General features: G+C 35.8%; 1 protein-coding gene across 7 annotated transcripts in view; it reads right to left on the bottom strand.

Moving 5' to 3' along the window:
• The window catches only part of CDH18 (cadherin 18), an 884,058-nt gene that overhangs the window by 58,163 nt on the left and 800,728 nt on the right, over nucleotides 1–25,167 (bottom strand). For all 7 annotated transcript variants that reach the window (XM_074356520.1, XM_074356521.1, XM_074356531.1 and 4 more), the window contains 2 exons: nucleotides 24,142–24,395; nucleotides 8,971–9,107 (listed from right to left, as the gene is read on the bottom strand). In XM_074356520.1, the coding sequence (XP_074212621.1) occupies nucleotides 8,971–9,107; nucleotides 24,142–24,395 (391 nt within the window). The remainder of the gene's footprint in view (nucleotides 1–8,970; nucleotides 9,108–24,141; nucleotides 24,396–25,167) is intronic.

The raw sequence follows: 25,167 nt of genomic DNA on the forward strand, positions 1-25,167 counted from the left end.
TGGTTAAAGTGATATCAATTTATCCGTGTGTTAGTCCCTTTGTGTGCTGAGGGGAAAACACCCACTAGGATTCTTTTGTGTGTTAAGGGAAACTGCTAATACGAACACATTTGTGGAAGACAAATTTCATGGACCAAAAATAAGCACACTGACAATAATAATAGAATATGTAGAAGCCAAAGGGACTTAAAAACCACCCACTCTTCAGTAACGGGGTTTTACATTGTTAGATGCAGCTGCTAACAAAAATTAATTTCAGATTAAAAGGCAACGAGGAACGAGTTCATAAAATTTAAATTTAATTTCCAGGACCTGAAGTTGACAAGTGGACTAAATTTGAAATGTGTGGATCCTACTCTTTGAATACATTTGCATGAGAATTGAGAAAACAAATGAGAAACATTCAATGAATAAAGAATATGGAAACACTGGTTTCTGGACTTGAGTTATGTAGAGAGAAAAAGTGAAACAGGGAGCTAGGCAGATATTCATATCAATTCACAAAACATGAGCTCGTTTCTGTTCTTGCTGAAACCATGAACTCTGGTTACAGCAGAACCTTTTGGACTCATTAAAGTATGAATAAATAAGCATCTCCCTGACCTTGGATCCTTTGGGAGTACAACCGTCATGCAAGCAATTAATGAGACAAAGTCCCATTTTGGTGTATTGATCAGGTGGAATACATCCTTGCATTTAATGCACAGAACAAGGCGAAACAGAATATTCTAGGTGAAATGGGAAACATATAGTTTAGTGATGACTGCATTTTGTAGTGAGTGATGGAGGTGTTCGGTAGTTAAGGTAGGTGGAGAAATGAGGGCAGAGAATATTCATGAATTTAACAAAATTTTATTAACCCAGTTCTATGTCTCAGGAAATTTACTAAGTATTTGGCAATACTATGATGAACAAAGATGAAAGAGACCTGATCCGTAGACTTGAGATGTTGACCATCCAGAAAAAGTGAAAATATTACAATAAAACGTGGTAAGTGCTCTATGTAAGACTGATAAGTGATGTCATTTTAAGGCAGGCATGCAGTTAGAGTATAGAAGGGAAGGGGCTGTAAAATTTGCCTGAGAAGTTGAGAAAAAGTTCACAGGTGTGACATTCGAAAGACTTCTTAAAAGAAAATTGCTGTTTGTAAAGCAGAAGAAAATAAGAAGAGGGCTTTGAGAGATGGAAAGACAATACAATTATTGAAACAACACGGCCTGTTTGAGGGTCTGTGCCTAAAAGCATGATACACATTTTTCAGAGGATTCAGCTGAGACTAGAGGGCCAAATATTATGAAGAAAAGCCACGTATGACCTACATGGAGTTTATTCCTCAGGCAATCAGGATCCGTGTGTGTGTGTGTGTGAGTGTGTGTGTGCACGTGCGTGCGCTCGCGCATGTGTGCATGCTCATGAGATTAGTCCTAAATAGATCAAATTGTTATTGAAAACCATGTTTCTTAAACTTAATTTACATTAGAATCACATTGGTGAGTGGTTCTCAAACCTTAGCCTACATGGGCATCGCATAGACAGCCGGATAAAACCCAGGATATTGGGCCATAATGAGACTCAAATTCATGGGGTCCCCAGATATTTGGTCAAACACTATTTTGTGTTTGTAAGAGTGCTTCTGGATAAGATTAACATTTAAATTGGAAGACCTAGTAAAGTAGATTGTTCTCTATTATGTGAGTGGGTTTCATCCAGTTTGTTGAAGACTTGAATGGAACAAAAGGCTGACTCTTCTTTGAATATGAGAGAATTCTCTTGCCTGATAGTTTCTGAAATATTGGCTCTTCCAGGTTCTGGCCTTAAGATGTGCCCTAGGACATGGGATCTGAAGATTTCAGACCTGCCAGCCTCCGTAACTGGATGAGCCAACATGAGCTAATTCCTTATACTAAATCTCCTTATTGGTTCTGAATCTTATAGGTTCTGTTTGTCTGAAGAACCCTGACTAATCCAGGTCCAGCTGACAGCAGAATGTAGTTTAACCTTTACTCATCCTTCATCTCAAGACTGAATCCATGCGTTATCCTTCTTTGAAATCTCCACTTATCCTCTTAGAGAGACAAAGCAACCATGTTTTATGTTTCTCTAGTTCCTAAAAAGCACAGTAATTATTCATAATGCAATTATATGCTTACTTTGTCTTTTGCGTGAGACTCTTAAATTCCTCAAAAACAAAATATGTCCTCAGTACCATTAGTGCCTAAATCACTACACTACCTAGCAAGTATCATTGATGAATGCATTTCGAGTGAGTCAGTTAATGTATACTTTAGGATAAAGGTGATAAAGCACATCACACCAGAGTACTGGGATGGATACTAAGGAAGTAGAACATTCCAAGAGGAAAGAGAATGATTAATATAGTCAAATATCACGAAGAAATCAAGGGGAAATAAGAAAGAAAATATATTCATTGGATTTAGATATTAAGAAGAATGATCATAATGGCAGATTCCAAAACACAGTTGGGACAAAATATACGTTATCCTGCACTGAGGCTCTAACAAAGAAATGGAGGGAGATGATGAGAAATTCACTCGGAAAAAATATATTAAGAACTACTTTTTGAGTACCTACTAGTGCCGTTACTGTACTAAGGAGTCATACAGAAGGACAAGTAAACCACAGCATCAGGTTTGAAAGGATATGTACTATCCAGTAATATAATGATGATAATAATAATAATAACAACAGCAACAATAACAACCTTGCCAAATTTTTACAGACATTTTAGGGTCATGGTAGGTAGAATTCTAAAGATGCCAGCACAAGACTCCTGTCCTTGGTTATTCAACTTAACATGAATCTGAATACTATTGTGAAGGGAATTTTGCAGATAAAATTAAAGTCCCAAGTCATTTGACCTTAAAACACAGAGCTTATCTGGGTAGGCCTGACCCAATCAGGTGAAGACCACTGAAAGCAGAGACTTTCTCCAGATGGCAGCAGAAGAGAAAGTTAAAGAAATTCAGGCATAAAAAGGACTTGACACACAGTCACTTGTTTGAAGAAGGTGAGGGCTATGTGCGGAGGAAGGCCGGCAGCCTCTAAGAGGAGAGAGATGCCCAAGTTGACAACTAGAAAAAAAAATGGAGACCCACATCCTCAAGGAAGTGAACTGTGCCAGAAAGAATGAGCATTAAATCAGATTCTTCACGAAGTAAGCCAGAAAGAGAAAGAAAAATATCATATGATATTGCTTACATGTAGAGTCTAAAAACAAACAAACAAACAGACTTATTTACAAAACAGAAACAGATTCACAGATGTAGAAAACAAACATGATTACTGGGGGGGAGGGTGTGGGAAGGGGTAAACTGAAAGCTTGAGATTTGCAGATACTAACTAATACGTATAAAATAAACAACAAATTTATACTGTATAGCACAGGAAACTTTATTCAGTATCTTGTAGTAACTTATGGTGAAAAAGAATACAAAAACAAATATATGTATGTTCCTGTATGACTGAAGCATTGTGCTTACCTCAGAAATTGACACAACATTGTAAACTGATTATACTTCAATGAAAATAAATAAATAAGTAAGTAAATAAGTAAGTAAGCAAGTAAATAATCAGATTCTTCCCTGGAGCCTCCCAATAAGAGCCCAGCCCAGCTGACACATCACTTAAGTCTTTCCAGATCTAAAGCAGAGAACACAGCTGAACCCTCCTGGATTTCTACCCTACAGAAATCATATGAGTATTTGTTACACATTAATGGAAGAGTCATAGAAGTTATCAAATAGCTGTATTATGAATTACATTGCTGCCGGTAACAGAAATGTTCCACAAGTATTTATTTAGAACGTTCTCTTCCCCAAAGACTGTGACACCTGATAAGAAGGCAACACTTTCTATTCCCCTGACCAGAGACAACATATTGAATTCATTTGATTCTTAGCGTGTTCTTTAAAATGCTGAAAATAATCTTATGTCACAGAACGCATTTTAAAAATAAGTAACAGAATAAACCTCAATCAATTCAAATACCTGACTGGTACTTAGGTCCCATGGACATCGATTTCCATATGGAGGACCATGTTAGAATGAGTGCAGATCTAGGAACCAAAATATTTAGATTAATATTTTGTATGAGTCTCATGTTCTTTTATCTAAAAAATGAGAATAATACCTTTCCTCTCTATTTCACAGAGATTTTTGTTAGGATGACACACCTGTAAAGTGCTCCCTACAAGGACAAATAGCAGCTGGTAAAAGATGTCACAGACCAGATCCATGTTTCCTGCCTTTCCTGCATGACTAGGCAGCTGCATAAATGCTTTGACCCAGAACCACAGGATGAAAGAAGGCAGAGCCAAACACCATGTAATTAACAGCTGCATTGCGCCTGCGCTCTACCTGCCTGCTCAAAGGATGCTCATTTCAGCTGTGACAACCCTCAACTTTCACACTGGCCCTCTAGCATGAGGCCTGTTCACCTCAAGGAAGGGGGCAACATTTTTTGTTTTGGTTTGTGTGTGTGTGTGTTTTGCTTTGTTTTGTTTTTGCACAGAGTTGCTTTGCTTTTATTTTCTCTTAAATTCTGGTTCATTTCTTTATCTGCCCAGATGAGGCCCCTTTCTTTTAATTGCACAAACCCCTAGGTAGGATGAATAGGTATTTTAAAACATTAACTTCGAATTGTAACTCCTTAGAACAACAGTCTCCTCAAAACTGTTAGCTTAAGATTTTTAAAAATCCGTTTTCTGTTCATGAAAGACACTGTCAAGAGGATGAGAAGACAAGACACAGACTGGGAGAAAATATTTGCAAAAGACATATCTGATAAACCAGTTATCCAAAACATGCAAATAACTCTTAGCATTCAACAAGAAAACAACCTGATTCAAAAATGGTTCAAGGCCTTAATAGACACCTCACCAAACAAAACATACAGATGGCAAATAAGCATATGAAAAGATGCTCCACATGTATGTCAGGAAAATACAAATTAAAACAACAGGATACCATTATATATCCATTAAAGTGTCCCAAATCCAGGGAACACTGACAACATCAAATGCTAGGGAGGATGTGGAGCAACAGGAACTCTTATTCATTCATATCTGGTGGGTATGCGAAATGGCACAGCCACTTTGTAAGACATTTTGTCAATTTCTTATAAAACTAAACATACTCTTACCATATGATACAGCAATTGCATATTTTGGTATTAGCTCAAAGAAGTTGAAAACTTCTGTCCACATGAAAACCTACACATGAATGCTTATAGCAGCTTTATTTCATCATTAACAAGAACTTGGAAACAACCAAGATATTCTTCAGTAGATGGATGAGTAAAGAAACTGTGGTACATCCTAACAATGGAATATTATTGAATGTTAAAAAGAAATGAGCAATCGAGACATGAAAAGACATGGTGGAATCTTAAATCCATATTACTAAGTAAAAGAAGCCATTCTGAAAGGCAACATGTTGTATAAATCCAACTACATGACATTCTGGAAGAGGCCAAACTAGGGAGCCAATAAAAAGATCATTGGTTACCTGGCGTAGGGATGGGGAGACATGAATGGGCAGAGCACAGAAGATTTTTAGTGCAGTCAAAATACTCTGTATGATACTATCATGATGAGAACATGCCATTATACAGCTGTCCAAACCCAAAGGAGACCAAGAATGAACCTTAAATTAAACCATGGACTTTGGTTGATTATGACATGTCAATATAGGTTCATCAGTTATAACAAATGTATCACTCTGGTGGGAGATGTTGATAGTCGAGGATGCTAAGCACATGAAGGTGCTGGGGGGATATGGGAGATCTCCATACATTCCTCTCGATTTTGCTGTGAATCTAAAACTTCACTAAAAAAAATAAAGCCTTAAAAAAATCCTGTTTGAAAAAGTATCCACAACAGAATACACTAGAAAACAGTTGGATGACATGGCTCATGTTGAAATTAATGCTTACAAGCAATTGTACCTGGAAGGGCTTCCAACTCTATTTCATAGACACTTAAGTCAAGCAATCCGTAAGTGGATGTGCACTTTTCTAAACAGTGTCTCCCAATATGGCTATAAAATCTTAACTATTGCTCATTCTTTCTACATACCTGTTTATGATTAGGATTAAATTATATCTTAGTAATGCTCATTGAGATATCTCTAAGGCTTTTTTATTACCATCCATAAAATTTAGGATATTACGATTTACTGTGCTGTTTTACTTAGTAGATGTGTATTAACTCATTTCCCATATGAAGGACCAACAAGTGGTTTAAAAAAAAAAAACTTAGTATATCTTGAAGACGTTACTTAAGTAAAAATGAACATTTCCTTTGGTAATGATTGAAAACAATAGAGTTTTTATGATATACATGAACCCATGTATGTTTATAAATCAGCTTCTACTTGATGCAAACATTATTTGGACTGAGGTGAGATTTAGAAACAATCTTAAGTACGGCCTCTGATTAAAATACGCCTGTAATTGAACTTTGATGCTATTTTTAAAATTTCCTATTGTTTCCAACAAGCAAATATCATTCTTTCCAGGGATTCTTAACTTCCATCTTCTATCCATGGAGCTTGTTCCCAAGAACTACACAATATTTTTGGAACCTTTCAAATGTCTTTATCATTTCCTTTTGAATATATCAATCCATTTATTCCTTTATTTTAAAACTAATTTTCAATGAGCCTTTATCATGTGACAGTCCTTTTGTTGTCCTTGGGTGACTAAGAACATGTAATTCTAGGTCTAGTCTCGTTACGTTGAAAATGAATATTAACCAGAATGATAACAAGTGAACCCACTCATGTATTCTTTATAATGCTCATTTTAAAGTAGTTAGTGATGCTTATTTTCAAAGAGAACATTATGTCGAAAAAATTATCTAAATGGAAACCACTTGAGTTGATTTTTCAGATGCAAAACATGAAAAATTCAGGTAGAACAGAGAAGACTGGAGTGGTTTAATTACTGATTTGTAATAAAGGGCATTATAAAAGTACATAAACCACAATGAGCTATCACCCCATGCCCACTAGAATGGATCTAATCAAAAAGGTATGTAATGATAAATATTGATAACAATATAGAGAAATTGGAACCCTCATATAGAGCTGGTATGAATGTAAAATGTAGCCACTTTGGAAAACAGTCTGGCTGCTCATCAAAAGTTTAAATATAGAGTTTCTATGTGACCTCGTAATCCCACTCTTAGGTACACAACCAAAAGAAATGAAAACCCATCCATATGGAGATACTCATAGTCATGTTCATAACAGCATTATTCAAACTAGGCAAAAAGTAGAAACAGCCCAAATGTCTGTCCTGATAGATAAAGTGATAAAGGGACAAATAAAATGTAATATATCCATAGAGTGGAATATTTTTTAGCAATAAGAATGAATGAAACACTGCTACATGCTACAGTGTAAATGAACTTTGAAAATACTGTGCTGAGTGAAGTAAGCCAGTCACAAAGAACCACGGGTTATATGATTCTTTTATATGAAATGCCAAGAAAAGGCAAATCTATTGCTATAGACTGAATGTTTATGTTCCCTTGCCAAAATTCAGAGTGGAACACTCATCAGTGAGATTAGTGCCTCCAGAGAGATTCTTTGCCCTCGTGCCAGGTGAGTTCACCAGTAGAAGGCAGCCATTTATGAACCTGGACTGGGTTTTCACCAGATACCAAATCTGTTGCCCCTTAATCTTGGACTTCCAGCCTCCAGAACTGTGAGAAATAAATGTTTGTTGTTTGAAGCACTCAGTTTATGGCATTTTGTTATATTGGCCGAAACAGACTAAGACATCTATAGAAACTGGAAGTAGGTTAGTGGCTTCTTGAGTTGAGACACAAGGAGTGGGGTTTAGAGGGTGACGACCAAGGGGTACAGGATTTCTTTCTGAAATCATGAATATATTCTAAAACAGATTGTAGTGATTGATGCACAAGTTCTAAGTATACTAAAAGTTATTAAACTGTACCCTTTAAAAGGGTGAATTGCATGATTTGTAAATTATTTATAAATGAAGTTTCAATTTTTTAAAATTTCTTGTACCTTCTGAGGACAAGCAAAAGAGAACATAATTTCTTTTCACATAGCACTGTTTTTTTAATGTGAAGTATTCTTAATTTTAATATATTTATAGTTCTGTTGTGAATATGTAGAAATCTTTTAAAATTATACATATTTTCTGCATGCAATGCTAAACTTGGGGCAATTTGTACCTTTGGTTTATTTCTCAACATGTAAAGAAAGGTTTCATTTTCATGACAGTAAATCCGTTTTCCTAGCATTTTATTCTAATTTCATTTGAACGTAGTCATGCACATCTTTTTGAACTCAGAGATAATTATTGATATTTATGCTTTTTTCAAAACCTAGGTATTTAGCATAATGCCATGCTCTGGATGAGGATGAGACAAGAGCCTTCCTCAGCTGTGTATCATATACTTCTCTTAAAAGGGACATAGACCTGCCCGTGGAAATCCCAAGAGTTATTCTTTTACTGTAAAAGTTCTGAGTGTTAATTGAAGCTTGAGGAGGGGTGCTATATTGATAAAATAATTCAAGTACAATGTTAAGATTGTCTTTTCTTCTCTTCTTTTTGTTTTCCTAAACAGTTTCACCGCAAATGAAGTATTCCTCTTCTGCTTAAGTAAGGAATAAGCACATGACAAAGCAAGTCTCACAATTCAGAAGAGAACCAAGTATTTTGACTCAGTGATGCAGACTAAGAGTTTTGTGATGCCAACTTCCCACCACTATGCGGGGATTAAAGTAAAGGAAAAGGTACAAGATTTATTCGCTGTACCTGACAATGAATAATTGTATCTACTACCTTCTGTGCACCCTGCTCACCCCTGGCATAAACAATAAAAGTGGCAAAAGCCTTGCTCTGGAGAAAATCTCAGCATAAATCTTCACGTATAAGTGACTTCTTTCCTATGATAACAAAATAAAGACGTTTACCATTTTCTGAAGCAGCAACTGTGATGTTGTACCACGGAGTTTCCTCTCTATCAAGGACCTTGGTAGTCTTAATGGTTCCAGTGTTGGCATCAATGTTGAAAAACCTGTCATCTTCAGGTTTGTAGTCGATGAAATATCTAGAGAAACAAATAGATACATTTTCTTTTACCCGACGCTATAACAAAGAAAAGAAAACTGAATCAAGGGAGGTATTAACCTAATACATTCAAATATTGAAACATGTATTTTTACTTTCCATATTTGGCTCTTAAGATTTGCCTGGCCATTTTATATTTGCATAGAACTGATATCAATTATTTTTCTGTCACTCGTTTTTTCTGTCACTTCAATTACTAATTCAAAAAGCTTAAAACATACACCTACTAGACTCCATGAACAAAAGCACAGTTAATTAATGAGGGAGGGAGAGACAAAAAAAAAAAAAAAAAAAAAACAAACCCAAAAAACTTCTCTGTGAAGCCTACAGTCCACTGGAAAAAAATAAAACTTTAATTAAACTTCTCATTGTTATATGCACAGTTTTTTTAAGGATAACAGATGTTAGAGATTAATTTATCTTGGAATTTCATTATACCTGAAGTTGGAAGATAAACACAAAATGAAAAACAAAACATTTTAATTAATTACCGTTGTGTCTCCATCACTTAGCATCTTCTCTTAGTCAAAGAGTGAAAGAATGAATAAACAGGAAGTAGGTTGCTTTATTGATCACACATCTTCTTCCCTGCCAAGCTCATGTAATTGTGCATGGCTTTCTTACCTTAGATTTGGCCCCCAGCTTACTTTGGCAACAGAATGAGTGGAAAGTGATGGTGCCCTGTTCCGTATTTGGGTTTAGGTGTCATGAGACTTTGCAAGTTCCCTCTTACACTCTACTACTGCCAGAAGAAGATCATGCCAGGGCTAGTTCACTGGTTCCCAGAAGAAAGGTGAGAGACATAGGGTTGACCCAGTTCAGATCCCCCACCCTAGCGCAGAGCTACCTAATAAATGAGCAGATGCATGATGGAATGCACTGGGGATACGCAGAGCTGACAAACAAAAGCCAGTCTAGTTCAGCTGATCCCAGCTGACTCAGACACACACACCATGGCTATAAATTATTTTTTTCTGTACCCCTGAGTTGTGGGGTTTTACATTATTCAACAAGTTAATTAACATAAATCTGAATAAATAATATAGTAAACAATCATTATATTGTTACCCCCCAAAAAGGAAAAGACCTCAGTCCTTGTCTTATCTGAGGACAAGATTACAGATGGGAGACGCATTGCGTAGTGAAAGATTTTTGAAGGATTTATTTAGGAAAAGAAAAGTCCACCTCCAAGAGTGGGAGGCGGGCTGATCCAAGGGAGGGAAAATGGTCTTTGTTTTGCCCTCTCTCTTACACCCTGGCTTAGAGGCGGTCTTTTGATTGACGGCTCTTGCCCCTGGAATGCCGAGTCATGTTTGTTTCCTTTGCACAAGTCCTTAGCCATGGTGCACACAGAAAAACCCATGGTAGGTGCTAAACCACAGTGTTAATTATATTACAATGAGCACTGGGTTGTGTTCCATTAAGTTTTTCAATACTGCATAGTCCTGACTGGTTCTAACCAGTTTCTTGCTGGCCCTCATTTAGAAGAAGTAAAAATCCCTTTATGCTGGAGGCAGGCATAACCCCAACTTCCCGACCATCCTCCCTCCTCCACCTATCTGCCTGGTGCCCCACTTCACTATCTAACAATAAGTTGTAGAGATGTCCCACACTGTTCCTCAATGGGTTTAAGGAGGAAGTTTTCTTTTCTCCTTAAACCTATAATCCTTCATCCCTCTTCATTACTCTTAGCTTAAGTTACATTTCTTCTACATCTGAAGAAAAAAGAATGAACTGTCATGTGAGAAGTGCAAGGGGAATAATATTTGAATATAGGGACATAAAGTACAAAGATCCAAAGTGCAGAAAAAGCTTGACATGGTTCAGTAACAAATGGATGTTTCCATGTAACTGGCAGAATAATGAAGTGATGGCCAGGGGGTAGGACAAGCCTGCCCTGTGGCACAAGTCAAGGGTTTTGACTTTTTGATAGAAGCAATGGAAACAATTTAAACAAAATAAATAACAGATCTACTTACGTTCTGAAAAAAAATTCCAGTGGCTACTTTGGAATCTTGGAACACAGAACATTAAAAACAACTCAGAAAAGAAATAATTGTCATCATGGGCACAGGTGGAAAAAAGAAGGAAACGGACAGAAGTGTATAAAATAGTGCTATATTTTGGCTACAACCTATAAAGCTTTTTGTTGGAGTGGCATTAGTAAAAAGAAGAAATCATGAATGATTTTTGTGTTGTGTCTGTGTATTTGATCTAGCATGTAGCTGATAAGCCCATTCAGAATTAAAGAGGGAAAGAAACAATCCCTTTGGGAGAAAGAGAGTTGGGCAGAAATCAGTGGCTTTGACATGTTATGCCTTGGATGTCAATTAATAAACATGTGGAATAAAAAATAGAAAATTAGATGTGGGTGTGGACTTCCAATGTGCTTTCTGAATGAATGGGAAATATACAGTTGAGGATGTATCAGCCTAAATGTACTGTAATGGGAACAATATAATCTCATCTGGGAGAGAATTGTAAGGAAAGGACGTGACAGATGGAGCGGTACAGAACACCATCTTTGGGTATAAAGCGTCCCAGCATCTGCATAGGAGATGCTTCAGGGGAAGGTGCAGCTCAGGGGAGAAGGGAAATTGGGCGAGTGGGGTGGTGCAGAAGCCAAGAAAGGAGTGTGGACAGCTGGGGTGAATTCTATTAAGAAGCTGAGTGAGGTTAGTAAAGGCTGAATTGGATTTGGCAGGATGGACATCTTTGGCTAACTTGAAAAAGAGTAGTTTCAATAAAATATGAAAGGTTGGAAGTTTTATTGCAATGGATTCAAAAGTATATTGAATGCAAATATATGAAGCCCATGCATCATGACGCTTGATTGAATATCGTTACCTGAAATGAAGATCAGAAAAATGGTGCCTTATGTCATCAGAGAAGTGGGTTCAACAAATTAATTTTTTCTGATGTGGGTAATAATAGGCATTGTCTTTGCTGGAGAGAATGATCATTTTGAAAGAGGGGAATAGCTAAAAAGATAAAAATCATGAGAAGGTGAACAGATTGGTTTCCAGAGCACGAATATTGGGATTTCCATTGAAAGTAACAGAGGAAACTTCTTCCACTTTAACATGGGGAAACACTTGGAATACAGGTGATTGTGGTGATGGAAATGTTACAAAATTCATCATACTTTCTAGAACAGATTATAAATATAATTGAAATACAACCCATGCCTCACATAGGCACACGGTGTTAACGCCTATGTAGAACTTATTGCTCAACATGAAACCCCATAACAACCTGTGGACAGACAGGCACAGCCATGACAGAAGACATTAATAGCATCCCATAAATCTGGACTATGAAGCATCCCAAGAAACCTAGGAGCTCATTTAATAAAAATAAGACCTGACAAAAACAGAACATGTCGCTTGTACCTGTGGGATCAAAACAAGGAACCGGCCATTTTGTGCAAATTGTTCTAATAAAAACTATAGGTTAATGAAGGAAAATTCAACTTGCAAAATCAGTTTAAGTGAGGAAAGACCAAAATATAAAGCAAATCTGATTTGGAGAAGAGACATCAGATCCAGACACTACAGAAGAGTGGCAACGAGATACAGCATTGGGCTTTCCCAGAGCACGAGGCCGTGGTGCCCTGAAACTGATTTACTTCGACTTAAGTTGATATCACAAAAATCCCCCAAAACAAAAAACAAAAAATCCTCATAATCTCCCTTCCCCTGAGGCTTGTTGCCGAGGATGCAGGAGGATGAGGGCTGAATTGCTTAGATGTGGGAAATCTTGTCAAAGAAAAAAAATAATATCGATTAAAATGTAATCAGTTGGCAATCTGGTTATTACATTGTTTAAAGTAATCTGTCTTCAGGAAACTTTCCATTCGGGGATAGTCTTAGAACAATGGTTTCTGTATTTGAAAGTTGAACCTAAAATTGAAAAATATTATTCAACCTCAAAGCTCCCTGCCGCAGCTATCAGCAAAGCCCAGATGACATTGTTATCAACATACCCCTATGAAATATGGCAGAATTTGCCTCATTTTAGAAATCTGATCACTTCAGAACTGTTAGTCTGGAAGAAAATGGGTTTTCTTCTGTTTATAAGGTAAATTAAGATTCTGAAAGTGTGTGGCATCTTTATCAGAACAACCCCCTCTCTTTTAAGCATCCCACAGACAGAGCTTTCTAACATTAAGTGGTAGTATTAGTGCTTAAATACTTTTAGAATGAATAGGCTTTTATTTGAATTTGAAAAATATATAATCTATGTTTACATGGTAGATGTAACACGAGGCACATGTCCTCAGACTCATGTTATTTACTTCTTACTCTTCTTTGCAGCCTAACTCTCTTGGGAAATATACAACATAAGGGCTCGCTATACGGGCAATGCTTGAATCCAAAGAGTCTTATTCATAGGACTGCAATTGAATTCCAACTCAAGTAGAACTAAATAGCTCTAACTACCCTTGGATTTCTGCCTAGCCTCAGTAATAAAAACTCAGAAAAAGGGAAGACAGAAATGTCAGAGAAAAGAAATGATACAGGACTAGGTTGGGGGTAATACGCAGAATCATTCAATGCTAATATTTAAAATTAAGAAGTGACATGTGTCTATAAAACTGTTTATCCAACAACAAAATAGATAAAACATTCTCAGTAGGTACCTTTTCAAAATATTTTTATAATAAAATACACTTCCTTTCACAAACTTCAAAAAAACACATTTAATACTTCATGAACATCTATCTATCTATATATATACACACATATATATACACACACGCACACACACACATATTTAGATTTTTGGCAAATGTTAACAGGAATTTGACATTTTTAGATATATCCAGCAAGTATAAAATCAAGTAACCATTTACCTAGGTGATATCGGTCCTAACTTGGGATTAATTATGAAAGTTGAGGAATTAAGAGTTTTGAGAATTATATTTTAATATTCTAGTTCACAGCTGTCAAAAATGAACCAATGTAAACTGAGGCTAGAGTATATATAACTGGACAAGATGTTTAAAGATATCCTTCAAATTATACTTTCCCTCTTAACATAAGATTATATGGGGATGATGTATGAGACTTGGAGGAAACACTCACACATGTATGGGTTATTTGCAAAAGCGATCTAATAAGTGATAACAAAAACTAACATTTATGAAGCACTTGCAGTGTACTATATACATGCTTTAAATGTTTTCTAAATATTAGTTTATTGCAGACTCAAAAAAACTAGATAAGTACTATTAATAGACCATTTTTGTCGAGAAGAAATCTGATGCAGAGTGATGGAGAATTTTATCCAACATCAAAGAGCTAGTTAGTGCAAGAGATTAAAAATCAATACAATCCATCAAGTAATATTTATACTTTTTTAAAGTAGATAATATTTGAGGCTTTGCCCATTCATTCAATGAATATTTATTTGAAGGAATAAAAGAAAGGAACAAGAGATATATAAAAGAGAAGAGGTAGCAAGACCTGAGAATTATTTAGACATGGTTTAGTTAGGGAAACAAGTAGGCAAAAAAAGAAAAAAAAAAAAAGAAAAGAAAAGAAAAGCTATTTGCAAGCTAATATTGAGATCGATGCTCAGATAGTTTAAAATCAGAGGTCAGAGTTAAATTCTAAGCACCAGAAGGCATTAGGGAAAACATGGGTGAGATATCTTAGATCTGGTCTAAAGTGGGGTGTCATTTTTCAGACCACCATTACTTTGTAAGTAAGACAGAAGGAGACAGTTGGTTATAGACAGGCTACAGACAGAAGTTGATCTCCTTTACCCATACGCTAATGCCCTGATCAATATTACCATCTCCACAGTGTTACCCTAGAGTAATATGAACTTACTTTACAATAAAATATTCTTCGGTAAGGAATGACAATTGTTTCAATCATCATCAACTAAGTCATTGAGAGAATGCTTGCAAGAGAGTCGAGAGGGGGTTGGTTGATGGGGACAATTCAACTCATAGTGCATTTTTGATCTAAAATGCAAAGGTCGGCTCACGAAGGTACATAGAGAGAAGAGATGAACAGAAGAGGGGTTTACCCAAAACAAATTTCCCAATTTTCAGATACTGTAGAGGTGATAACCACTTCAGGCCACTGAAGAACCTCTCCTACATTCTTTCCTAGTACAATAAACTGTCTTGATTTATTCAGAATGTAAACATAAATTCTATGAAAATTTGTTTCCAAAAGAGATCCAGCATATGTGTGAAAATGGTATTGAGCAGTAGTAAGAGATCAACATGGGTTTGGAAACCAAGTAAGGGTGGTGTTCGTCACACCTAAACCCCTGATTAGCTCTGTGACCATAAGCAATGTACCACCTCTCTGAGCCCTTCTTTGTTAGCAAAATGGAGATGCTGCGTACGTTGTAACTTTCTTGTGACAATTAAATGAGGTAATATATGAAAGTATTTTATGCTTGAGTACCACATGACAGACCTCAATAGTTAACTGTTACTTGTTTTATTGCCTCTTAAGTTCGCTTTCTCTCTTTCTTTCTTAGAAAACTTATGTTTATTTTGTTGAGAAAGTTCATGAATAGTTAAGTTCTGTTTTTTTGTTAGTCTGTTTTGTTTTTTTCTTCTGGCAAAGTGCTCCAAACACAGTAGGAGCTGAATAAGGATTACTATTGAATGAACAAATGTCTCCATACAAATGGCATGAATTGCTGTCCATTTCCAAAAAATAAAAAGAAAATTCTGTCCAAAAATTATTTCCCTGCCCAATGCATATCAGTCAATTTTCATTTGGAAAGTTTATGAGAATAAAACTCTTTCTACAACCTACCATAGCACAGGGGTATGACTTTGCCTTATAAGTGAATGAATAAACCAACGAAGCCTTCAACAAATACAAAGAAGAATCTGTTAGTACCTAGTGTAAAATTAATTAAGGCATGTCAGAGTAGCCTTTACCTCTTTTGTAAATGTTTTGGTGGAAAGAATCAGGCCAATAGGTCATCACGCTTTAATTATCCAGAGCAGTAGGTTTTCATACAGAGATGAATTTTTTATAGATTCCTAATATTATGTTCAAAATTTCTTAGATTAATTCAGGAAATAAACTTTCTTTTACAGCGTGTGCTAGCTTATATTTCTCTTTCACTGAGAGATATCTAAACATTGCAAAAAGGACAAATACATTTATATTTTTCACAGCATTTCATTTAACTTACAGTTCTGGAACTAATTTTAAGTTGTAATACAATAATCATTTTTAAAGCTCATTTTTTTAGACTTTAGGTTGAATCCTAGGGGAAAAAAAAACCCTCCATAGTACCTCATGTGGATGCTTTGGCTAAATCTGCAGGATACACAGCCAACAGGATTAGTATGAGGGAGAAAATGTTGAGGTAGATTCAAGGGCTACTCTAGTACGATTATATAGCACAACATTACGTCCTGACATCACTATAAGCTCACCACATCTTGCATGAACTAGGTGCCAAGATAATATCTATACTAAATGCTACTTAGGAAGTTTTGTGATCAGTAATCAATAAGATGTTGCCTATGAGGGATTGGTTATCACCTGGCTGCAGACCAGAGGAAGTACAATTAAGCTTGTGCCGGCTCAGATTTGTCCAGTGGTCCTTAAGGGCCCACTCATTGGACAACTCCCTATGCAAACCATGACTAATTTCCTGCTGTCAGATAAATGGGCCCATTTAACATAGGGGATCTTGCAAAAGTTGCTACTGTAGTTTATAAACCTGGGTTAAAATTTTTTATTCCTACAACTACTCTGTTCTGTCATTCAATATGTGCACCATTTCATATTTCTAGTAAATCTATTTTAATGCAATGAAAAGAAAAAAGCATTACATTGAAATAAGACGAAAATTTATTCTTAAAATTAGCATTTATGGGCAAAAAAAAAACACCAGACACGTTATGGCCATGGTAAACACTGTCAATCTCAACAGTGATTGCCTTTATTCAAGTATTTTCTTCAACAGAAGCTACTTTAAAAAAAATTACCCAGTTCATCATTTGGTAATCAATTTCACTGATTATGTAGGCCTAGATTCAAGATAATTATTAGTCATGTTAAAGTACATTAGAAAAGTTTTTTTCACTTCAAAAACAAAATTTCAGCCCTCAGAGGCACTTGTTATTTTCATTATAGTCTGTCCATCTCACCATAAAAATTAATTTAAAACTGACATCATGGAAATCTATTTTAACAGTGGTTTACTTGGAGAAACGTCAGTTGGCTTAAAGTATACAAGATTTCTTTCAGTTGTCACACTGTAGATACTTGTGGGTACAGAACGTGAGTAGTAACGCAAATATATTTGAGACTTTGCCTCCCAACCAGCTGTTTTGGTAAGTTTTACTGACTACGATCAATAGATGGGATAAAGTTTAATCAATGTACACCCTGTGGGATATTACAGCAGCCTGGCCTCATCTTTAATTTAACAAAAAGTCACACACCTGCAGTATAGCTCAGATTCATTAAAAAATTTAAGATTCCCTTAGCTCACTTTGGGGATGCAATTTATTCCACAAGTCATGCACCCAGAAAATAATCCTTCTAAAAAAAATAGAACATAAAGACCATTTGTCACTTGATAGTGTATTGTGCTTAATAAACAGGCAGCATATACAGCACATAGATATTTTGGAAAGCTTTCTAACTTCCCAAACCAAAGCTATGACCCAATGAGACAAAAGCACCTCAAGAAGTAAAATCTCTGCACAGAAAATGCTTCAGCCTGTTATTTATGCTTTTAGGTAATGAAGATTTTAGAAATTCCAGTAATCTTGAGTTTTACAAATGCTATGGAACCATTTTAAGCATCTTTTATTTCTTTGAAAAATTCACATGAAAGCTATTTGGATGGTTTAGTTCCCTGTCGGTAGACTAGCAGATGTCACGAAGCCAGGATTTAGGCATTCATTCCAGAGCTAAGGGAGCTACACAGGCCCATCCAGAAAATAGTTTCTCCCTCTGGCATCAGGATTCTGATTTGGGGTGGTTACCACCACATACTAGGTTGCTAGGTAACTGTGGGCCCAAAATGGAAATATTTCTAGGGGTCTTCTGTATCTTTTTTGAAGCATGGCGACAGTGACCATGTTCTCTTCCAATCTCTATGATCAGCGATGTAATTGGGAATCAGTCACTCAGTTGGCTTAGTCTACAGATCTCTTCATGTCTGACAGAACAGGATTGTCTTGGTCATCTTTGGGTGCCTTGACGTTCTCAACTGCCATAGTGACGTGACATTTAACAGTCAAGTTATTGGTCAATCTAAATGTGCTAATTTGGCTATCTGTAATGTGATAAATGACAAAACACAAGTCGAAGACTAGGACTTCCAGTTTTAAATGGGAGTCTTCTTTCTATCTGCACTCAATTTGCATTAATTGTGCTTAATGAATTATCTCCTTTGTATCAGATGACTATGTCAGTTTTAATGAGGATATATTAAGGCTTTCGGTTAAAGGTCCAATTAAGACATTCTTGACTTTCACTAAGCTAATCTTTCATAAGTAAATTTGGTCTATAAGGTTTTTACTCACTGTATATCAGATGATATCTTTAATGTGAATATATTTTGAAACACATTTTCTAGGTATTCTTGTCTTTCTTTTTGGAAGTTTGATTCCTATAGTCAAACCATCTTAGTTACTTTTTTAAGCTTTCCTTTTCAAGTCTGCCATATCATCTTGTCATTATTTTGAAATATCTCTTATTTTTTGCTGTTATAACATCCCCAAATGAATGAGGTGCTCCTAACTGCCATCTCATCATAAGCTTCGTGAAAATTTCAGAAATATGTAAGAAAAACAAACACACTACTAAGGACGCAGTGAATATACTGGAATCATTTGTTCCGAGGTTACAATTAAACTAAAAATAGGCTGAGTAAACACTTCTAATTCTCTACAACTATTCTTTTTTTTTAAAAGATATTTTAGAAAGTTTTTTTTTTTAATTTGGCGATTATTTCCAAACTCCATCACAATTTTATTTCTTATGTTAGCACATAAATTGACCATTGTTTCCTAAATAATGTCATGGTAAGCATTTGAAAACAACAATGCAGGATATTTACTGTTTCTTTCTAATGGCTTTAAAGTTATAACACAAAGAAAATACTAAACATTTTACCAATAAGTAAATGTATAGATAAATTCAGATAATAAATCAAAGTGGAAAAGAAGATGAGGGGCTATCCTTACTCACATAAATTCATGCTAAAGCTCTTCATCCTATGAGAAATGTTAATTGAAGACTTCACTAATTTCCTTTTTGTTGTACTAAATCAAGTCATATATGTCTTTGACTTTACATATGGAGAAACTCTAAAATTAAGAGTTTTTTTCATGAGATGCTAGAGTTAAAAATGGAATTTGACTCTCTTCTGCATCTCTTTTTCCAGAAGTATGAAACACACCTGAACATGGAAAACATTCATCTGTTTCCTACTTTGTAACATCTGACGTCTATAAATGCAGTTTATAATAATAATAATAATAATTCATATTACAATAATTTTTATTAGTTGAAATATATGAGAGGTAGCATATATGGCTTTTTAAAAAACAGGGTCTTTGGAATAAAGCAAAGCTGGATTTAAATTCTAGATCTGCCACTTTATCACTATGTAAACTTGGCCAATTTACCTAATTTTCTGAGCCTTAGTTTCTTCATCTGTAGAATGGGACTAATACTATAGACTCTTTAGGGTTGTTAGAGGGGCTTTTGACTTGCTGTATAAACCTCTGGCCCACAGAGAGCAAGCAATGAATGGTCACTGTTTGTAACAGTCATGTGATGTAGGTCACATTTCCAGAAAGCCCTCTAGCCTCTTGTGTCATCACAGGGTTGCTCATCCATCAGCAGCCACACAGGACATTCCTGAATTTCAATTGCAGTATGCCAGCAAGTGAGCACAGGCTGTTTAAATCAAGGTTTCTTTCCTACTGGTAAACAGCCTGGTCCCAATTCTATTTTTAAGAAAGTTGGTGATTATATTGCTGCAAATTGCACATCCTTGTTTTGAGTCGAAAGAGACAAAAGCTAGACATGGCATGCCCTTAGAAATCTGAATAATCTTACTAATAGTTTAGAAAATTGAAATACAAAAGGCTGAAGTCAGGAAGCTTTTCACAAATGCCTGTAAGACGCAAACTCCCTTTCATTATCAATTCTGCAGACTTGGAGTTAATTGCATTTCAGGGCACATTGCAAGGTACAGCTTTTCAAGGCGCAGTTTCCTTAATTAGTACAAACATTTAGTCCCTGAGAAATGTGGAAGTATAGGATTGCTTTTGTATTTGTTAATGTTTTCTGTATTTTATTCACTGTTTGCACCTAGAGGCCCATGTGAATGACACATTTTTATTAAAATCAAGAACAAATATTATGTAAATTATGCCCCCAAACACAAGCTTTGGAGTCTGACGATTTTAAGGAAGCTTTGGAAGGATTCATTTCAGCTGCCTAACCAAAACAAAACAAAAAAATATAAGGCACAAGCTAATGAATTTGTGCTTCTTAGTATTTGCTTTTGGAGAAAATATACCAATCACCTTTGCGTAGCAACAACTGGGAGACTGTGTGAAACATAGCTGGTGTTCAATTAAATGCTCCCAATGACAGAGCAATTACTGAGGACATTAACAATATTATGGAGCAATTATATATAAATATTTTTATGAAATAAAGTGTATATGTTGAAACATTCACATGAACATGCATGTATGTGAGACATCCACACTGATATGCATTTCCCAAACATAGTTTTTCAAAATTTCTTTCCATGAATTTAATAATTAAAACTCCTGTTTTGCCAAAGTAACATCCAGTTTGGTTTACTCTGTGTTAAGATTTTTCAACCTCAGCACTACTGATATTCTGAAACAGATAATTCTTTGTTGTGGGGACTCACTTGTGAGCTGCAGGATGCTCAGGACCATCCCTGACATCTATCTACAGATGACAGTAGTATTCCTCCCCAAGTTGTGATCACCAAACACATCTTCAAACATTGCCAGTGGTCCCTTGGTAGGGGTGTTAGAGCAGGCAGATAGCCAGATATGAGCAAAGAAAGAGGGGCACAGGCCAAGTGGCAGGAAATCATATGTCATCTAAACAACGGGGGTCCCTGGGCAGAGGAAAAAAGCTGGAAACTCTGGACTGATAAGAAATCACACATTTGGGGTATGAGTGTCCTGGAGGCCAACAAAGAAAGGGAAAAAAGCAGGAATCTCTAGTGTCTAAATGTAACCTTTTGCTCATTATGCCCTCATTACAAGTAAATTAGCCTTGCAAATTAGAAGTTCCCATTATGCACTGACATCATGACACTTCCCATCCAGACTAAATAAGGACAAAAATCCCTCTTCCCCTTGAGAAGGTTGATCTGGGGTGAAAATCAGTGAATACAACTCTAAACCCTTCCCCCTGAATGAATATTCTGTCCATTCATTTTTACACCCTATGTAACCAAATTGCCAAAGAAACTCAGTGCAGCCACTCACCTGAGTCTGCCCTCTCGCCCCTTGACCGTGTACTATCCATCCCTCAAAACATCCTCATTTTACTTTCTTAACCTCCGTGTCTGTCTCTGAATTCTTTCTGCGATGAGACAAGAACCTAACTGCCGGCAACAGGGGGGTTTTGCCCTGGGGTGACCACTGTTTTACGTGGAACGGTGATTTTGTGTATGTGAGGATGTACAGAGCAACACTGAAAGAAGTCTGTCCCTTACCTCAAGTTTTCCTCCTTTTGCCTACCTTTTTGGAACATCTCTTCCACCCTTCACAGCATTTTAAAATTCCATTATTACTTATTTTGAAATGCACCTCCTCCTATCATTGTTTTTATTAAAGTTATTCATGCATCTCTGATTTCTCTTCTCCCCGCACCGACATTGCTGTCAGGATAAATTTCCAAGATGTGGACTTAGCACAAAGCCTCTTCGTGATCTCTCTCCAGCTTCTCTCTCCAACCTCATTATTTGCCATTCCCACACAGGCAACCTGAGCTCCTTGTGTACACAACAAACTTCAGTTATCTTCTCTATTCTTCACCTGTCTAATCCTTAACCTGGATTTTGAGCCTCAATTCAATCTTCCTCAACTCATTCCCTCTAGGAGATGTTGGGCACACCTGTTCACTACACATTTTATCAGACCTTTATCACCCTTATCAAAGGATGCAAATTTTTTTTTGGTCTCTTCACTAGACTTCAAGCTGCTCTGTGTGTGTGTGCCTGTGTTTAATGTCTTTATCACAAAGGCTATTGTAATATTTGCATATGATAGGTGCTTTAAATATCACTTTTAAAAATAAATGTATTTCCCACCTCTTTTAATTAAAAAATACAGAATTCATCATTAACATCAAGTTTTAGCCTTCAAAAGAAAGTCTTACCAATGTTTATCAAACATTTTCACAACAAACTCACAGCATGAAGTATTTTTATTCTCAAAGGTGTTGGCTCCTTTTGGTAAATGGCTGCATTTGTAAATAATTTTTATAATGCTAGCTTTCAATACAATTAGACAAATTTTACTTACTAAATGTCAAAAATGATATTAAAATATGGCATACTATGGAATAATAAAGCACAGTGGGCTTTCCTCTGGTTGGATAAATAAGCATATCAACTCCCGCCTGCATCCCTTAATTAAAGATCAGTTTCCATCACTGGGTTTATGCATGTTACTTTGTACACTTTGCCTGTCCTGCCTCTTACAAGCCACATGCAGCTCCTGCTCTCAGTGTGACAGAGGTGTTATCAACTGACAGGGTACTCTCTCTGCTGCATTCACGGATGAAACAGAATTGTTTAATACACACATTTGTGCACAGAAAATGGTTTCTCTCCATGCATGAGTGCTGTGGCCATTTTTTTAAAAACTTAAAAACAATCATGCTCACATAAAAGAAAATTGAAACACTTCACAAATGTTACATAGATACCTAGGAGAATATTTATCGTATTAACTTTTGTCAAAATGGATGAGAACTAAAGAGAGTGAGAATAAGAACTCGATGGGGAAAAGCAGACAGATTTGTTAAGGACTTCAGGCTTTCTAGGGCCTTAGGATTATCCAAGGGTATAAACACAAGGTAACCAAAGAGTTTTAAACATTACGTAGTTCTTTGATTTTGTCATAATTGAGACAAAAAAAAAAAAAAAAAAAAACTCCCTTCTCATTACGCAAGGAAAGGTTTAATTACATCTGCGCATACTACAGTAATAAAATATTAATGAGCACTTACTATGTGAAGCACTTTGTCAATCTAATTTAATTCTCCCAACATATTTATGCAGTATTATTATTCCCTGTTCATATGTTCAACATTGAGATTCAGCAAGGTTGAATGACTGTGTAAGACCCCACAACTAGTAAACCAAGCCACTGGAAATCTCACATCGGTCTTCCTGCCTTCAGAGGTGATTCTCTAAGGAACACTCCACACTGCCTTGGACAAGATTGCATTTATAGAGTCACTGCTGGATGCAGACCACTCAGCTTAGCACTTTAAGCTCATCACTTGAGTCAGTCTCACAATGAATAACTCTGAGAGACAGATATTAGTGTTCTTCTTTCACAAATAAGGGTGATTTCCTAAAGGTTTGCAGCTACTGTAACCGGACAAGGATTCAGAGCCGAATGTTATTCCCAAACCTTCATTTTAAAAACTGTATTTATACCCCTAATCATTAAGGTACCAAAGATTCTCTAGTCTGTGATTAAATATTTCTATATAAAATTTTCCAGTCAATTACACTCCCATCTATTAAGTCGAATGGAAAAAAAAAAAATCTGTGTGGTCAACAATATACTCATGGAGATAGCTACAGATATTCTAAATTTGACAGCAACCCATCTGTTACTCACTCAGGTAAAGAATCAGTTAATATGATAATTGGATTATAGTCATAGGAAATAACATGGAAATTAAATATTATTTTATTCATTTTGAATTGCTGTGAGAAGCAATAAAATCGTTACAGGTCTAAAAGGTGAAAATATAACATACCTCACTAAGCTATTAGCACTGTCAGGATCTTGTGCCAAAACTGTGCCAACGACAGTCCCGATCTTGGCATTTTCATAGACTTCCATGACGTAGGAGGGCATGGAAAACAATGGTGGCTCGTCTACATCCCCAACAATGATCTTCAGCATGGTAGCATCTTTAAAAGGACCCAAGTGAGAAAAGCGAAAATCAAGATGTGTATTTGCTCCTTCTATGTTGAGGGTATATGATTTCTTTTTCTCATAGTTCAGCGGCTGTGGGGGAAAAATAAGATTTCCAATATTATGACTATTATCAGTTTTCAAACAAACATTTTCTTTTCCTTTTTTGAAACAAACAAGCATGGATGGGTTTAGGTCAATCTGTTTCCATTTATAAACAAACTATGAAGTTTGTCTTGACAATAACATCTAAAGCAGAAATCATGAAAATTCAAGTCTGAATCAATTGTGATTTTTCAGAGCCATAAACAGGATGATAACTGGATACAAAAGGATATTTCCCATAGGCAAGTAAATATTGCTTTTTGGAGACTCAATCTTAGTCTCTTCTAGTAACTTCTTTCTATCTCCTCCTCAACTTAAATCATTAATTTAAAAAAAAATTGCTACTAAATTGCTAAATTAAAAAATACATTTTTTACATTAAAACAATATATCGCATATCATTACTTTTTATGTATTATCATCTTATTTACCCCTTATTGATTTTGAACTTGATATCTTATTTTGAAATCCGATAAATTTTTAAGTTTTCATTTCAGCAATACTTTCTTGAAATCTTAGTAAAAGATTTTCTACAGACGTCAGAATTTTTTAGTGTGGTTTTAACTGTATTCACTTTCTTTTTTTGCTGGTAATACCATTTCATGTATTTGTTTTTTTGTTCATTTCCTTTATTTGGATGTTTTGATCAATTTTATTTTTTATAGCATTCTGTTTGTATGCCATTTACTTTTTAGCTTTGAGTCTTTATTAATAGTTTCTCATAAACTTTTTAGTTTTTTTTCTCATTTCGAAAAATCAT

The sequence above is a fragment of the Camelus bactrianus genome, chromosome 3 (assembly GCF_048773025.1).
Source record: "Camelus bactrianus isolate YW-2024 breed Bactrian camel chromosome 3, ASM4877302v1, whole genome shotgun sequence".
Lineage (NCBI taxonomy): Eukaryota > Metazoa > Chordata > Mammalia > Artiodactyla > Camelidae > Camelus > Camelus bactrianus.